The sequence below is a fragment of the Phasianus colchicus genome, chromosome 5 (genome assembly GCF_987193195.1).
Source record: "Phasianus colchicus chromosome 5, bPhaCol1.hap1.1, whole genome shotgun sequence".
NCBI lineage: Eukaryota > Metazoa > Chordata > Aves > Galliformes > Phasianidae > Phasianus > Phasianus colchicus.
Window position 1 is genome coordinate 56,181,801 of NC_143440.1, and position 18,388 is coordinate 56,200,188.

Genomic DNA, 18,388 nt, shown 5'->3' on the forward strand with positions numbered 1-18,388 from the left:
GTCACTGCAGGCTCCCAAACCCCTCGCGGGCGGTGTTTGCACCCGGCCCAGCACAGCCCCCCCCTGCTGCTGCACTCACCGCTGGCCCAGGCCAAAGCGGAGCAGCACTGCCTGCTGACAGCCTCAATACCAGCCCCGTACTGTGATGCACTGTGATGTTACGCGGCACCTGCGTGGCATCCAGGGGATGTGTGAACAGTTGAAGAGTGCTTTGTACAATGCTCTGTTGATGTGTAAAGGTGGACGGGAGAGCTGTAAGGATGGATAGGAAAGCCAGGAAAAGAAAACGTGTGAAGGTGTACAAGCGATGTGAGAACGTGTAAGAAACGATTTGGACCGTTCACGTCTGAGGCCGTGCAGCAGACACTGCAAAAATGGCGCCCACCGCGTGGCGCAAATGAAGCCGAGGCTGAGCGAGCCCGGCCCGGCAGCGCCGCCCGACTGAACTGCGCAGGGATCGCTTGGCGCCCGCACCGCCTGCAGGACACGCGGGAAGTAGCCGGGCACTACGGGGAGCTCGCTAACGAAGGAGCAGCAAGTAAATCTTGCAGCGTTACGGTTAGTTTCAACGTTTCAGCAGCAGCCTGTAACGACCTCGGCACTAGTTACTTTTCTCACATGGATAAGCAAAAATGTCCCGAATTGCCGAAAACTGGATTCTTTTCCGATGGAGAGCTTTGGGGCAAAATCGGTGCAAAACTCCGGGAAGCTTCTATTACTAAAGACAGAACGGCCGCTAAACTTTTACCCGTTTGGCACCGAATCAGGGAAGGGCTTAAACAAATTCGACAAGGGAGAATCTCTCCCGACTGTTGCCCATCGCCCTCCCTGCCAGCCTCGCCGCTGCCCCTCGGTGCAGAAAGCAGCCCCGGTCCGGATTCGACCCGAGGCTCCGACCCCAGCCCTGACCGCGGACAAGAGGAATCGCCGCCCACCCCCCCTTACTGCTGCCTTCAGCTCCGCCCACGACGCTCGCCGCGCCGCCGCCTTCCTCCGCCCCGCCTGCGTTGTAGCTGCTGTTGACGTGTAAAGGCGGACGGGAGAGTTGTAGGAATGGATGGGAAAGCCAGGAAAAGAAAACTTGTGAAGGTGTATAAGCGATGTGAGAACTTGTAAGAGACGATTTGGATCATTCGCATCTGAGTCCGTGCATCAGACGCTGCAGGGGTCAGAACCAGGTCAACTGACCCAAAGTTGCCAAAGGGACATCCCGTACCATGGCAGTGTGCTAAACAATAAAACTAGGGGAGTTGGCTGGCCATCAACCCACTGATGATGAGCAGTTGTGTTGTGTACCACTCATTCTGTATATTCTTTTATCATTGTTTGCTCTTCCTTTTCTGTCCCATTAAATTGTCTTCATATCAGCCCACAAGTGATTTGGTTAGTGATGGCAGATGTTTTACCAAGTAAAGTAGAGGTCCTGTTTACAGTTGCCCAACCCTACCACCCTCTGTGGTAGTTTTCCTACCTGGCACAGCATTCATTACCTCCTGCACACTAGAGCTCAGTGACAGCCAGCAAAGGCAAGAGACCAGTTGCAGTATTGTGACAGTGTGACTGCCCATCACTTCTTTCTCCACCTCCTCACTCAGCCTGGCTTTGCAAACAAGGCCTTGCACGGGAAGACAGTGAGAAACAGAACTCTGAGCTGATCGGGACATTGGTTGGGAGAATCCATCCTGAAGTGTGAGTGCAAAGGGGTCCAGGAATAGTAGGCATTCCTCTAGAAGGAAATCTTTAAGACATAGGAACAGACTGTCATCCTGTGCCACAAGATAAGCCAGTGGGAATAATAGCTGAATAAGGAGCATTTCCTAAGACTGAGAAAAAAAGACAGTTTACCATTTCTGGAAGGTGGATCAGGCAACTTGGGAAGGAAGTTGTTAGGGTACGTAGAGGGAAAATGAAAATGGTGAAATTCCAGCAAGAACTTAATCTGGCCACCATTGTTAATAACAAATGTTTTTATATTGACAAGAGTAGGGCCAAGGAGAATCTCCCACCTTTGTTGAATGCCATGGTGATGGGTCTGATGGTTGAACTAGGCAACCTTAATGATCTTTTCCAACTTTTATGATTCCACGATACTGATAACATTCTTGGTAAGAGAGATTAACAATGAAAAATCTGTCTCAAACTGGGGGGCTGAAAGAACTGATAGCAGACACCTGGTTCAACTGCTGAGGGCCAGTTGAACATGTGCCTAAAAACAGTGAACAGCCCAAGAGCTCCTCAAGACTGCACAGCAGCAAGCTGCATGACAGCATCTCCCCTTAAGGCAGAGTTGCCTCTCAGTGTTATGCCTGTGCTGGGATCCCTTACATCCTGACAGCAAGATGCTTTGCCAATCCAGATCTTTGGGAAGTGAATTTTAGGCTTTGTTAGTTTTGGTAACTGGATGCATAATCTTAGATGATTATGCACATGTGATCCCTTACACATAAACTGTTGACCACGTCTGGGGCTAGGAATGGATTCAGCCCCACCTGGGCTCCTTACCTCCATTCAGGGCTCAAGGAGTTTAGAAAGCAAGGGTGTCCACTCTGAACCTTGGGAGTCAATGGAAGAACAGCCTTACCTTACCCTCTACACAGTAAATAACCACGTGTACCCAGTCATCTCAAATCTTGTGAAGTTGCTGTTAAATCACTACATTACATCTTTATTAAATCAATAAAAACATTCATGATTCTCTTATGTGTGAAATGTGTAGTAGAGTTGTCTCCACCCATGATGTTTTCTTCATTCATGGAAATCTATCCACAGGAATTTGGCTTTGCAGTCCTAAACGGCAAACTAGGAAATCTGAAGAGCTGTGCAGAAGAAAGCTTTAGCGTAAGCATGTAATAACCTGGCATAAGATCACAGAATGGAAAACATAGTGAGTCATGCCAGGAGACTGAATGTACTGACCACAGATGTGAGTAAAAGGTATTTATAGGAGAACTGTGAGAAAGTGTAAAAATTAGGCTCATCTAAGAGTTTTAGTTCTAAGCACAATAGGAAGTACAACTGCTACCACATGACCATGTATTTCCATGGCAACTGATAGCGTTTTCCATTAATCTGGAGTTCATTTCAGGCTATAATCATCCTGAGGACACTGCATACACGAGGCTGCAGCAAGAGAACGAATGCCATGTGTAGAAAAAGAATATGGTTGTACCGTGGGTATGATGGGATCAGAAGGGAGCAAGAGAGGGGCTGCAGCTGGGTTGTCCCAGCACGTTGTGTCCCAGACAGGAAACGCTCCCTGCCCTCCATTACCGGATCTCACTGCATGGATTTCCCTGCAATAGACTGTGTAAATAATGCAGTTGTGAGAAGTCTGCATCACTTCTCTTTCCCTGGTCCCATAACTGCGTCACTGCTTGTGTCCTGGTATTGGAACAAAAGATATTAACTATCTTACCAGACATGCAACCTTCATAATTACCAGGGCCCTGGCTGGCCCTTCCAAGGCTTCCGCTCACCCTGCCAATAACCCAAGAACCCATTTCAGCCTACCTGTACTTAAGCTTAGTCCAGGGCTGTCAGTCAGCCTGCACAAACAGTAAACATGCTGTATTCTCCGAGGCAATCAGCTCCAGCACAGGAACATTCTGAAATGGAGCAGCATAACACCCTCATGTGTACAAGGGCAGCCTCAGGGATGGAGAGTGACCAGGAACGTGGCAATCAGAACGTGGCATATCAGTTTGGCCTTGGTGTGGTAGCTTGTGCAGGAAGGGCTAAAGGTCTGAAGGCAGAGAGGGGTATCATGGGTGCAGTCTGCTTTGCTTGATGAACTTTTTGAGCAAATGGCTGAATTGCATGTGGAAATCACCTGGATGCATAGTATTCAGAAATCAGATAGGTAGAGATTGATGCACAGTATTGAGCAGTGACATGGGCAGACTGCCAGCCTGTCTTAAATCCCTGCAAGAGGAGGAAACTAAACTAGATTCCAACTTGAAGACAGACCACAGAAACACAGAAGACAAGGGAAACTGGACCTTTGTCTCTGCTCAGAGCACAATTTGTCTCCTCCTGTAATGCCCCTACACAACAGATACGAGGGCCTGGGTTTGGAAAGAGGTGAAGGCACGGGTAATGATTCAGACTCAGGAAGAGACAACCGCATCAAGTTGCTCCAACCAACGACCCAATTTAGAATCAATGCCACCAAAAACAGGCACAGGATGTTAGTAACTGAGGACTCCTCGCTGAGAGGTGCCCATTTGTCAGTTGCCCAGACACTAAGAAGAGGCTAATGAGTCTTATAAAGCCAGACGAATACTATCCACTCCTGCTTTTTCAAGTTGGATCAGCTGAGGCTGCAACAAGGAAATTTCAAATATTAATTGAGACTTTATGTTCCTTGGAAGGATGTTGAAGGGACTGGAGTATGGAGATTGTTCCCTGTCCTCCCAGTTGGAGCCTGGGACCCAGGTAGAAGGAGGAGAACAGATCAGTTGAATGACTGGTGTGTGGGTGGTGTCACACTCAAAGTTCTGGGTTCCATGATTGAGGATGCACCTTTGAGAGACCAGGCACGTTGACATTGGATGGGATGCAACTGACCAGTGAAGCAAAAACATCCTGGGCTGAAAGCTGGTTGGACCAATCAGCAGATCTTTAATGTAGATTGAGTGAGGGAAGGGGATGTACTTCTGAGTGACAGGGAAGAGCCAGGGAACACTGTCACTTTAGAAAGCAGAAGGGGAAAACCTTAGATTTTTCTCTAAGGAATTTGGGAGGGCTCCTCCAAGAACATAACATGGCTAATAGCCCGGCTGAAATGCCTTTACATTAATGCAAGATGACTTGGAAATAAGCAAGAGGAGCTGGAATTCACTGTGCAATTAGAAAACTGTGACCTAATTGGTATCATGAAAACATGGTGGGACAAATTACACAACTGGGACACCAAAATTGAGGGTTAAAAGCCTTTTAGATGAGATAGGCAGAGCAGAGAGGCAGAGGAGATGAATAGATTGTGAAGAGCTGTCTCTAAAAAGCAGCCATGATCATACTGAGAGTCCAAAATAAAAAAGAGGAACTACCAAACCATTAAAGGGGAGAGAGCATGAGAACATGGCTCCCTTACCCACCCTGGTTAAACAACTGCAAGTGAATTCAAAACTCTCAGCATCTTCTATGAGATTCACTTTTTTTCTTTCTATCATATTGAGGAAAGAATCCTTCTCTGTTATCTGCATGCCTGTAGTCTGTAGATGAGGAAATATTGTATTTGTTTATGTAATGGTGTTTCTCTCATCTCACAGAGCTGGGAGTCTGAGGGACACGAAAAGGTAAAGCTGCAGGTGCTCTTATTTGAACAGAAGCAGATGAGATCTGAGGATCTCACATACGTTCCGCACTCCGTAGCTTCAAAAGAAGTGAAAGGAAGTGCAACGTGTCCGGTTTCTACAAGCCCTTTTCCAGTAACTTTAATGAAAATCTTTTCATTTTAAAGGTGTTGCTGAGCTACTTACTTTCATTCATAGTTTTCCTGTTTTCCTCTGAGGTAAAACAGATTTATGTGTGAAAGGACAACCTGCACTTGAGAGTGGAGCCATCTGCCATTTCTTGTTTACATCAGCTCCAAGAAACCAGCCTCCAAGCCTCTGCATTTTCTTCTATGTGCTGATTCCAGTGTGACTTTTCTATAATTAATTCTTTCCGGACATTGCAGGATCACAGGATAATTCAGGTGAGAAGTGACCTCAACAGGTCCAACCTTTTGCTCAAAACTATAGCATCTCTGCGGTCAGACCAGGTTGTTCAGGACTTTGTCCAACTGGGTCATAGAAAACACAGAAATGGAGATTGCACAGCCTCTCTGGATCCTCACGTCCTTTTCCTCAGAGTTGTTCCACAGTCAGTCCTTGCAAGGGGTTCTACTTTCCTTGGGGCATGACTTTGCACTGATCTTTGCTGAATTTCATGGAAGGGGGTATAAGAAAGAAGGGATCAGACTCTTCAGCAGGGTCTGTTATGACAGGACAAAGGGAAATGGTTTCAAGCTAAAAGAGAGGAGATTTAGATTGGATATAAGGAACAAATTTTTTTCAAAAAGTGTGATGAGGCACTGGCACAGGTTGCCCAGAGAGGTGGAGGATGCCTCATCCATGGAGACACTCAAGATCAAACTGGATGGGGCTCTGAGCACCTGATGGAGCTGTAGGTGTCCCTGCTTGCAGAGTGGTACCTCATGGCCTTTTGGGCCCCTTCCAACTCAAATGTTTCTACGATTCTATGCTCCCAGTGACTATCCTGACCTTAAGCACATTGCCTGGTTCTCCTAGTTTGCTCTTTGCAGGTCTTCATGATCTTTCTCCGTCCTACAAGCAGATTAGTGAACCGCAGAAGAGCAGTCTAGCTGCATTTGCCCAATACTGCCCCTGAACACAGAGCAAGAAGGGATTTTTTCAAGAAAGCTCCACTATGGGCCCTTTGAGAACTGTCTTCACCTGTTCCTCGAGCCTCTGGTGAGCGTTCCTTGAGCAGGAGGAGATGGCCACCTGCCAGCTCCTGACATCCTGACTCATTTTTCCTGAGAACTCAGCAAGTCAGAGTTTCACAGACAAGAGGAAATCCCTAAACAGCATGCAGCCCGGAGAGTGGAAAGTTTTGGGTTTTCTGTTTGTTTGTTTGTTTTTGCTGTTGTTGTCTTTGTTTGATTTTGTTCGTTTGTTTTTCTTTTCTTTTTTCTTTATTTTAGATTCCCAGTATCCCCTTGAGTGTATTTGACAGCTCGCTCTCCCTGTCAGCGCAAGATCCCAGTGGAAATAGCAGCTGGGAGGGCTCTTCCTGCCTAGGGGAGGCTCCTCAGGAATTAGTGGGATTTACCAATCTCCCCCTCTCTCTCCCTGTCCCTTACCGAGGGCCATGTGCAGCGGCAAGCTGCAGACAGGTTTGCTGGTGGGCAGCTACTTTGTCTACTTGCTGGTGGGCGCAGCCGTGTTCCAGGCGCTGGAGAGGACTGCCGAAAAGCAGCAGAAAATGGCAGCTGCCCAGATGAAGGAGGCTTTTCTGCAGAATTTCACTCATCTCACAGTGGCAGAGATGGAGCAGTTTATGAAGGTGGGTGCCAGCCCCGTGCAAGCCCTTTCTCCTGCCCATTTCCCTCTCAGATGTTATTTCTTGCTCATCCTTGCTGCAGAGATAACTCTCTCTCTGTGTTCTTGCTGGTGTGTTTCATTTGGATTATTTTTGCAAGCCCCAAACCCATTTCCTGGTTTAAGGAGGCAGATCATACTGATCTGTACACAAATACAAGTTTATGTGGTCTGATAAAATGTTGTGTATCAGCTGTTAACACCCCCTGCTCTAAGATGGCCCAGTTCTTTGGGTTTGTGCCTCCTGCTGGAACATCTTTCAGTGGGGCTATGCTCATCTCCAGCGGGTGGCACAGCAGGAAAAATGAGGCTGTCTGAAAATAATGGAAATGGTTGCCACACACAGTGGTGCCACAGACAGCACAAGAGAACAATATAGCAAACTCTGAAATAATCTGTTGGAGGAAAATAAAGGTGCTTAAATTACTACAGGAAGCATAATATAGTCAGGATTTATTTCTGGAAAAGGCTGGGGGTTGGAACTTGGTGATCCTTGAGGTCCCTTCCAACTCAAGCCATTCTATGATTCTGTGCTGCAGAAGTTAAATAAGCAGCACAGTCAAGAGAAAGGAGCTTCTGGTCACAGCATGGGAAACTGAGATTGACTACATTTCTCACTCCATCATAGGTATTTCCTAGCTGCATTTGCTACAGTGCAAAGAAGACAGGGATTGCAAATAGCCTTGCCAGGAAGCATGTCTGCATGGGAAAGTAACGGAGCTCTTAATGAGCATATTTTGAGGATAAGGAGAGAAGGGAGGGAACCACTATTTCTAAAAATGCAAACAGTGGCTCAGCCCAGAGTTCACATGTGCATGCATCCCCTTCATTGTGGATTTTCTTTTTTTTTTTAAATTTTATTTTTTGGAGGGGGGGAATGGGTGGGAGAGAAAAAAAATAAAAGAACTTCAAGACAACGAAATCCTTGTGCAAGGGCTGCCAGGATTTATGTTAGCCTTGACTTTCTGGGACTGTAGTAAAATGGTGAGGGAAGAGGAGTTAAAGCCTTCCTGGGGCAGTTTATTCCATCTAATGCCTTGTCTTTGCTTGGGCTCAGCCTTGGATTTTGTTTTTGCTGCTTCTGTAGAAACCAGTCTGCATCCCAGATGTCTAAATGAATGTCCTCTGCTTGCTGAGGCAGGACCAGCTGGATACTGGGGTTTTTCTTGTTGTTATTTTTGTTTTTTAAGCCTCAGAAAAACCAGCATCATTTAGAATGAAATTCACAGAAGAAAGGGGACTGGAAATGCATGGAGTTACAGATGATAGGGCTGGAAGGGCTTGGGAGATAACACCCTGCCACAGGACAGTCTCAATTCAACCCAAGCCTTCTCTAACAGATGTTCATTGAACCTCATCTCAAAGGCTGCATTGCCAATATTGTCCATGTGGTTCATGCATGCCCCCTGCAGAACGGTGTACACGTCAGGCTGGATTCTAATTGTAGTTGCATCAGTATTAATGCTTTGCAAACCAGTGGCTTGATAAATATGTAGCTCCAATGAGACTGCAGTGTTAAAATTACATTTTGTGTGTGTCACATGTACCCAGCTGTAACTCACTAAAGCCTGCATGAGCAATAAGATCCCGCTAAAATCTCAAGGGCAAGCTCAAAACCAGGCACCCCATCAGTTCAGCTGCTGGGCTGCTTTCTTCTACTATGTCTTCTGTAGATATATATATTTTTTTTCCCTTCAAGAACTTAGCCTGCAAGAATCAAGGACTTTAGGGGCAAACTTCGCATGGAAACAAACAAGTTCTCTTAGAAGCCATGAGAGCACTCAACATAACCGCAGGGCAGAAGGCAAACTTTCAAAACCACTGGCTGACTGCCGGCTAACGTTGGCAGCAAAGGTGTGAATGGTGTTAGAGCACTAATGAAAACAAAGTGAGTGGTGTTCACAAGAAAGGAGCAGCAGTTGTCTTAATCTGTAGAACTCATTCAGCAAAGACTCGAGAAAAGCAGTTGCGTTGATTTAAAAAAAAAAAATAATAATGCCTTCCCTTCTAGAACCTGACTGAAGCAATTCAGAATGGAGTGTACCCTATTGGAAATGAATCGCAGACTGAAAACAGCAACTGGGATTTCAGTAACTCCTTCTTCTTTGCAGGCACAGTCGTCTCCACAATAGGTCTGTTCTGTGATTTCCATATTTGTGTGTGTGTGTGATGCTTATGTCTGCTTACTGGGACCTAAACTTTCAAGGATAGAAAGTCCAGTCCTTTATTGGCTTGGATGGGAAGCAGCTACTGACATGGTCCTGAGACTTCACTGATGCCCAAATCTTTGTGTATTACTTTGAATTTTAAAATACCAATAGTCTTTCATTTTGATCTTTTTTCTTTTTCTTTTTTTTTTCTTTTTCCTCACTTGTTTCTCCTTTTCATGCCATCTATTAAAATCTTTTTCTGCTGCCAGTTGTGGGTAGAAGATTTGACTTTCCAACATCTGACTTTTATTCTATGGTCAAATAGGCTTTAAATCTGGGAGTGGAGTAAAGCATAAAAGAATGGTATGAAATAAGTGAACTTTGCTGGGAAGGAAGAAATGAGAAGAGGACAAGGCAATTTCTAAGACTTTTACACTGCTCCTTTAAGCTGTTCTGACCATCCAGGTCAGAACCTTCTTGCCCCTGCCTGTCTCTCCCTTTCCCTCAAATATGCATCCCAAAAAGCAAAGGCCTGCAAAATTTGAGCATGCTTATGGCTGCTGCTTCACACTGTCATGCAGTGAGGGTTAAATGTATGTTTTCACAAGCTGAGGCCTCTCCCACTGCACCCTGGGCACAGCCGTGCCTGTGACCTGTAAGTGTGACATGTCTTGGGTCCCTGTGGTGCCCCAGCATCATGGCAGGTGTGTTGGTGTTGCATGAACCCATATGGAGACTTCTTGCCATAGAAGAAAGAGGATGTAGAGACTTGAGCAAAGTGTTTTCCAGCAGTCTGCACTCATCTGCTGGAACCCTTTTAGTATAACACAGAAAAATTCTTTAGGAGGATCTGGAGAGGAGAAAGAAGAATTGCTTTCCCTTGTTGATAACATTGTTCAAAGAACACCAAAGAACTTGAACTGAAAATCAAATCTTACGGGTTTTTTTGATATTTTTTTTGCTTCTCAGCACTGCAGTTATAAGTCAGACTCCATCAGTGTTGAAGAGGTCATTTTATTATAGAAAAGTGCTGAGTATTCTGAAAGTTTCCTGACCCATCACATGAAAGACAAACATTTCATGGGAAGAGCAATATTTACATATTAATAGCCAATTCACTCCTTGCCATTACCTGTATTATTGTAGTTTTTTCATTGTGGCATTTCTCTCCCAAGCAAAAGCATTTCTTCCCATCAAATTTGTTTCCCCACTGAGCAAGAAAGGCTGTCCCAGGAAAACCATTTGCTTGTTTCTCTGTCCCCTTACTGCAGAGGTCTGTTAGTGAGGTACTTTTACCCATCTTCACCCATCCTGGCTTTGCTGCCATGAAAATGCAATATTTGTGCAACAGGAAGCACAAAACAGCTCAAACATCTGAGTCTTAGCAGCCAATTAATCACTCAGTTGTTTTATTTGTCTTCTCCCCAAAGGAAAACATGCAGTTTTCCAAGTAATGGATGTCTTGAGTTGAACTGTGCTCTGGAAAGTGCTTTTTCTCATGGTAAGGATAAAATAAGGACATACACAAAGTACAGAACTCTTGCACTTAAAGATGTACCTCATGGGGTCTAAGAGCAGCAAAGTCTATAGTCCATTAAAGGACATGTTTGGAGTTCTGCAGCTGTTGTTCCATTACTTATCTAAATCCTCTTTTAATAGAATTTTAAGAAAATTATCTCTCTGGCATGAATGAAGTGACTACCAGTAAGATCTGGCTTAATTAGTGCAAGGTATTATAATGCACCCTACACTGTCTCCAGCCAGTATCTGGACATACCAACCTACTGGCATTCAGCCACGGAGGTCACTAACACACAGGCATATCTACAAGAAGGCAGATTGTTTGATTCTGGCATGAGAAACAGCCTGAGACTCTAGACTTGACATCTTCCAGGTCCCCAGCCTTCTGGTTTTTGTCTTCCCGTGTTTTTCTCACAGGAAATGCGTATTTTCCATAACTGCTTTTAGATGATGCTTTCATTCCCATTAAGGCTTGGTTGTGATACCAGCACTCTGCATCCCACAGAACATCCAGGATGAATCACTTCTGCTTACTAGTTTTGTCAGAGAAAAGTGGGCTAGGAAGTGCCACATTTTCTGGAAACAAAGGCAGGCCAGGCTTGCTTATGTGTGAATGTGACCATGGATTGCTCCAGCTCTCTGGAATATCCCCTCTGACATATCTTTTCTTTCATAGGTTATGGCACACTACGTCCTAAAACTGTTGGGGGCCAGATCTTCTGTGTTTTTTTTGCTCTCTTTGGAATCCCTCTGAATATTGTTTTTCTGCACCGTGTTGGTAAGATCCTCTCACTGCTGTGTAAAAAGCTGGGGAAATTCCTGTACGCAAAAGGAATGAGAAAGGTAATTGGTTTTACTTAGGCACAGTGACATGCTAGTTTCTAGGCTTTTTTTTCAAGATACATCCTGGCATTATCCTCTGTTACGTTTGTTCTCTTGCTGTGTTGGGCATTGTGCTAGGAGGGGGAAAGAAATAGTCTTCCCCTGCAGAGCTAAGCAGAGGAGGCAACTAGAAGAGGTTTTCAGAGAGGGGAATACATTTTGCCTGTTCATCTAAATAGCATGTCTAAGACCACTTCAGCAATCAATGGAGAGAGAGAGAGAGTGTGTGTGCTTCCTTCCAGTTCTCTAGATACTTATCTCAGGAGCTAACACTCTAGGGAAGTACCTGCCCTTCTTTATTGGCAGCTCAGAGATAGATGATGAAGCATCTCACCTTGAGAGAAGAGAGTTGTGAAGTAGCTGAGCTGTAGGAGTTTCAGTAGATGCTGGCTCAGTGCTTAACATGTCACCCCTCCTTATTCATTATGCAGTCCTTTAATCCCTTTCCACCTTTGACTTCTACAGCAAGGAAAATTCAGGCTCCAGTTGCCCATTTGAGCCCAGTTGCTGAAAGGTGAGGAGGCACTTGTAGGGGGCTGGAGGCATGGTATCTCTTGTCTGGTTATGCCCCAGGTTATTTGGAGGTTCTCACATTCTCTTAATGCTTCTGATGGAGTGAGAATATCTTTTCTGTGTCTCCTGCTGTAATTCTCTTCATTAGGGTTAGGTATGAATGCTCAGACAACTCTGATCAAACTGTTCAGTATCCTCCTGTGCCTGGCAAACTTAAGTAACACATAAGGCTAGATTAGATGTAGAATCCAGCACAAGCACAACACATGAAGGCATGAGAAAATACCCAGCAGTTGCCATTCATTTTCAGACAATCTGAACTTAAAAAAATCTGCATATAAGATAGATGTATCTGGTTGAAAAATCTTAATGTCTGGCAAGTCTTTTTATCCAACCATGGTTGCTTCATAGCTGCTTGGTGGTAGGATGGTTCAAAAGTCACTGGCTAGACACTTCTTCATCAGGAGTTTGTTTGTTAAAGGTCTCCTTGTAGTCACTTATCCACTGGGTAGGATTTAAGTTGTGGTACTGATGCAATGATAAATAAAGTTAACAATCAAGACTCTATAAGATACTGCAAGTAGTATTGGAAACAATGTAAATTATTTCTTTAAATATCTATTTTCCAAGGCAAATTTGAGTGTTCTTGGGAATACCTGAATATCTGAAAACTAACTAAAAGTGATGTTGTTTGGTGAAAACTGGAAATGGTCTAATTCTGGTAAAAGTCATTGGGAATTCCTTCCATATGCGTGGTCATTAAAAGCTAACAGAATAAATAAATTAAAAAAAAAAAAAACAACCATATCTCTCAGGTTTAGTATGGATATGGAACACCTTTAATGCATAGATTCCCCCTGCTTCAGGGCAAGGCACGGTGATTATAGAAGGCATTCCTAGGTAGACACCCATTTTGAATACCAAACATTATATATGGCCTGCTAGTGCGTCAAATCATGATTGTAATTTAGTTGTTTGTTTTTCAGAAGAAGATCAAATTTCTGACCCTTCTGTTCTTCCTTGTGACTGGGATCCTCGTGTTCCTGTGCTTGCCGTCACTATTCTTCCAGATAACAGAGGGTTGGTCCTACAGTGAAGGAATTTACTTTGCATTTATCACCCTCAGCACCATTGGCTTTGGAGATTACGTAGTAGGTAAGATTGATTTCAGAGAGGAGGTGCAGCAAAGCACCAGGGTTGCAACTTCAATTACTGTGGGTTGATTGCACAGGTCACCAATGTACTGTAGAGACAAACCTTCTGTCTAATCTTTGACCAGTCTTTGCTTTGTAAGATTTTGGGGGAAATACTTGTCTTTCTAGGTTTCCATGAGCTGATGAAAGCACAGAGTTGTATAAATGTAATGAAATGGGGTGCTTTGTGGTGCAAAGAAGCCAAATATTTTGGGGAGGGGAGAATTCAACAAGCCTGGGAATTTGCATATACAAAAAGGAAATAGTTGTGACTGCCATGTAAGATACATATCCCTGCTTTAGCCACCTCAGACTTACATTTCAGAGTATACAGTAAAAAAAAATAAGTGGTCATGTTTCAGAAGACATGATTTTACATGAGTCCAAGAAGTAGAAACTGTACTCACAGGGCAGTGGGAAAATCTACTCATGAAAATCTATGAGAAGTGGATCTTAAGTAGATATATCACTTTAAGAGCAGCCCTCTTAGTATTCTCATGCACTACTGCATGTGTTGTGTCTTCCCAAGTTAGAGCTTAGAAGGTTCCTCTGATGTCACATTGTTTAAGCCATACTCCAGCTTGTTGGTGTGCTTCTCAAAACATTTCTTTGACTGCTGATCAAAATACACTCTGAACAGAATCAGCTTCTAAAGAAAATCCACAGTGAAAATCAGGAATCAAGTGCATGTCCATAGGAGAAGCAACTGAACACCTGGATTCCTTGAAGAATCAAGGATTTCTCTACAACAACCTGTTCTGCCAGCATCTCCCAATACAAGCTTTTCCTCTGCACTGGTACAAGAAGAAAGCTTTGGAGCTAATACTTTGTTTTGCAATTACAAGAGCAAGTCATAGCCCCAGAATAATTACTTCAACAGCACTTTCCTTGTCTGTAAACATGTTATTTTACAAACACAGTTAAAAGAATTAGACGAGCCTCTGGCTCTGATTTCTTCTTTAAGATGAGTTAACAGGAGCTGCAATATTTTTTTCCTGCAGTAGTTATCTCAATTGGTGTCAAACAATGGCAATAAAATGCCACAAGTTGTGCCAGGGTAAGTTTAGGTTGGATACCAGGAAAAACTTCTTTACAAAAAGGGTTGTTAAGCACTGCAATAGCTCCCCAGGGAGGTGGTTGAGTCACCAGCCCTGAATGTGTTTAAAAACTGTTTGGATGTGGTGCTCAGGGACACGATTTAGCAGAGGGTGGTTAGAGTTAGGGCAGTATGGTTAGGTTGTGGTTGGACTTGATGATCTTGAAGGTCTTTTCCCACCTGAGCAATTCTCTGATAAGTTTTAATGCCACACACAGCTTCCGAAAAAAACAATCAGAATGAATGTTCTTCATCTTAGGTGTTTAGAATTGATTACAAATGACAAATAGTTTTGTGCTGGCCAAATGGAAGAGAATAGGCATGAGTTTATTTGCATTTTAGTAATTCTAATTTTTGTAGCTGCTGTACTTCAAGGAAGAGATAAAGCCTGTTTTGTATGGGGAGAAATCCTAGGAAGATGACAGTCCTGATTCAGCTGTTCACAGTACATGTACACATGGGTGACATTTCTAGGGTGAAACTCCCCTTGGTCTGTGAACCAGCTTTATGCCTTAGTGAAGTTCAGCTTTGAGTTAACATTATGTAAATATTACTAGCTGCTTTGCAAACAGTGTTGAAGTCCTAAGCCCACACGATGAGCTTCACATAGAGCAGAAAAAGAGATGCTTTACAGGAAGTTTGACAGCTTCTCTACCAACTCAATCCCAGCAAAAGAAATAAAACCAGCTGTTGGTTATCTATCCACGATTACAAACCAGCTCACTGCTGCCCCATTTCCAAAGCCTTGCATGATGAAGCACAAAAATCCCACTAGTTGATTTATTTAATGCAAAGTGCTGCAGGACATGAAATGGGATGCCAGCATCCTGATTTCTTCTGGGTAGCTTCAGAATGTGAAATGCTCCACCAGGGTTGTGGTGATCTCCCTATCCATGCATGTTGCTGTTATCTCTGCTATATGGATTCACCCTTAACAATGACTTGCAACACTCACCAAGCAGTATTGCTAAGTTTTCATGCTGATGCCAGGACTGTATCATTTCAATAGTGTGGAACTAGATGCAGTAGGAACAAATGCTCTCTGAACATTGCTTGTGGATTGCTGATATCTGAGCAAATAAATGAAATGACCCATGCAGAAAAGTGGGTGTGTAAGGCTAGGTGATGCTAAGTGGTACAGACTGCATGAAATAAGCTCCAGTCCACTAGTTTCCAACACAGAAACTTGCGTTCTTGACAAGTAGTGAGTTCTCATCAGTCATCTACTTTTTTAATGGAAAATGCTCCTGAATCCATTCAAAAGTAAAGTAGGAATTGCAATTCCAATTAAGCATATCTATAATTTAGAGCAATTACCTTTCAGTTCATAATTGCATTTTACAAAATCACAATAACTTGCTTGGAGGCCAATCCACACCAATCACAGTGTGTATATAACACATATAAAATTGAAGCCACAAGAGACTGATTCAGCCTGAACCTAGAACATGTTTTCCTCTGACCTGGAGTACTGCTGCTGTATTTTATATATTGCATATTGTAGTATTCCATCACAATGAAAGTCATCTTGAAGCATTCAGTGTAAAATACGTTAATGAGTCCATTACCTGGACTGGCAAGGCCAGTTTAATTTGTTAATTTTCTCCTCCTTTCTCTCCCTCTACCTGCAGGTAAACAACCTGGCAGGATTTATTTTTCCTACTACCGAACACTTGTGGCTATTTGGATTCTTTTTGGACTTGCCTGGATTGCTCTCCTATTTAATTTATTGACAACAGTTCTAGAAGATACTGAGAAAATAATTGTCAAGGACCTTCATCAAATTGGAAAGGTAGGTGAGGATAATGCAGCAAGCCAACCAAGAAGGTGCTGGCCTGTTCAATTTATTCCAGAAGAAGAACTAATATCACCATGTGCTGAAGGGGATGCCCAGAAAATGGAGTCATTAGCAGCAGAGGGTGCACAGGAAAATGGAGTTAGTAGCAGCAGGTTCTGAACAAACAAAAAATGAAAAAAAAAGTGTTTTCTGATAGCCAAAAATACTGGCCATATACTGTAGCATGGACATTTAATTCTTCATTGGAAATTTGCATTATTCTAAAGAAATTTCCATGGAAATTAAATTTACCCCACCTTTTGCTGAAGTGTGGCCATTCAGAGCTCAAGACTTTTAGTTACACAGAAACACAACATTAATGTTATGAAATTTGCTCTACAGTTTGCAGCCATATTGTGCTAAAACATTACAAGTGCACCCATCATTTTGTGAGGCTTTTTTAAGATGCTTCCATGAAAATGCAAAGGAGGGGTGTGGTAGAGCTTGCTTACTGTATTTGGGTTTTGCTGCTTGTAAAAAAAGTCACATATTTTCTTGGAACTGACATGTACAAGCTTTTCTGAGTTTCTGCGTAATACCAGCACCTTTGGAAGAAGAAATAAGTGCATATAACATGCCTTGATTTGAGACATCATATAGGATGAATTGGCGTGATCTGAAAGACGTGTTTGAAGCACAAGACCTGGGCTCAGTGCAGAGATGGATGATCAAGGTTCGAAAAAGGATACCTGTATTAGAAGTGATTAATTCTACATATTCCTGGTTTATGCTGATGAATAAAAGCAACTTCGCTTCTTATCCCTGCAGCTTTGAAAAACCTTTCTGATGAACATACACATTCAAATTTTATAACGATTATATTTCATAAGGATTTTACAAGATCAGAAACTTGTTTGAATGGAGGAATCCTCACTGCATCAGAGCCTTACTTCTGTTTGTGTTCCACAGATGCTATGATGTCATTTAAAATTAATCCTACTATGCTGTGCTAAAGTACCTTCCCAAGTGCTAGTGCTGTTTAGACACTTGCCTTCAACCAGGGAGAAAAGGATGACAAACTTGAGAATGGTGTTTTAGATGTACTGCCATTCAGGCTATCCCTAGGTGAAGATCCTGGCATTCAAATGGGTTGATCTCTGCATGAGGTGCCTTGTGTGTGTCAAGAGTACAGGAAAACCCTACCATGAATTTCTTGCAGTATCTCTTCCAGAAGCTGGTGGCTCCCCTGCTGTCCGAGCAAGAGGTGGGGTAATGTGTACTTTAATTCTGCAAACCTGCCCAACTCTCATCAGCATCCACAAGACTCTCTCAAGGCAGTCCATACATTCAGCACATGGAGTGCTTCCCTTTGCTTGGTGCTGAACCTGTTCCTTCACAGGTTTTCACGATCCTGAGATTCTGTTTAGTCAGGCAGTGAATAATTGTACTCGGCTAACCCTCCGGGTGTTACAGCAAAACCAACTCTTGCCAGAGCTATTCCTGTACAAAAGGGAGAATAAATTACAGCTGTGAAGCAATTCTAGGCCATAAAGATGCAATCAGCCTTGAACTCATATCTTTTTCAGTCAAACAAACCCACAGTTCTTGCCAAAACAGCCCTGCTAGTTCAAGATCTGGCATGTAGACCCGACCAAATATATACTTTATTTCCCTCCACAAATTATTTCCCAGTGTTAGCCTCAAGGCTAACTTCTAATCTAACATCTCTCCTTCTCAGGAAGCCTTTCTGAGGCACCAAGAAAAAGAACTGCCCAAAATCAGGGCAGGGTGTCACAGCACGCAGCAGTCCCTATGTATGTCCATTGCAATCCCTATGCAAGCTGTTGCTGTCACAGCACAAAAGGCAGAGAAAACAGACAGATGCTCCCAGACAGGGATCTTGTCACCTCACCATGTTCTCTCAAGAAGCCTTGGCTCATGTTATTATTTTCAAAGCGTGTTTTCTTCTCTACTGCCTTTGCCCAGTCCTTCCCACAGGGACCATTAACCCCATCCTCAATCTAACAGAGACACCACGAGGGCTGGTTTAGAGAGAGGTGATCCTGCCTTGAGCTGTGATGGCCACACTGCATGGCCTTTTGTCATCCCTTCCAGGATGGATTCTGGTGTTTGATGTCCCCCAATCTCAA

General features: G+C 43.6%; 1 protein-coding gene across 3 annotated transcripts; it reads left to right on the forward strand.

Annotated features, from left to right (window-relative positions):
- Positions 1–1,033: 1,033 nt before the first annotated feature.
- LOC116236627 (potassium channel, subfamily K, member 16-like) lies at positions 1,034–17,057 on the forward strand. 3 transcript variants are annotated; one of them, XM_031605358.2, is made up of 7 exons: positions 1,034–1,112; positions 5,522–5,698; positions 6,294–7,071; positions 9,118–9,238; positions 11,454–11,620; positions 13,159–13,327; positions 16,093–17,057. In XM_031605358.2, the coding sequence occupies exons 3-7, from the start codon at positions 6,877–6,879 to the stop codon at positions 16,416–16,418; spliced, it is 978 nt and encodes a 325-aa protein (XP_031461218.1). In that variant the 5' UTR covers positions 1,034–1,112; positions 5,522–5,698; positions 6,294–6,876; the 3' UTR covers positions 16,419–17,057. The 3 variants fall into 3 exon arrangements, with proteins under 3 accessions (XP_031461218.1, XP_089997982.1, XP_089997983.1); XM_090141856.1 differs by having other exon boundaries at positions 5,522–7,071; XM_090141857.1 differs by having other exon boundaries at positions 5,522–7,071; positions 13,162–13,327.
- Positions 17,058–18,388: the final 1,331 nt, after the last annotated feature.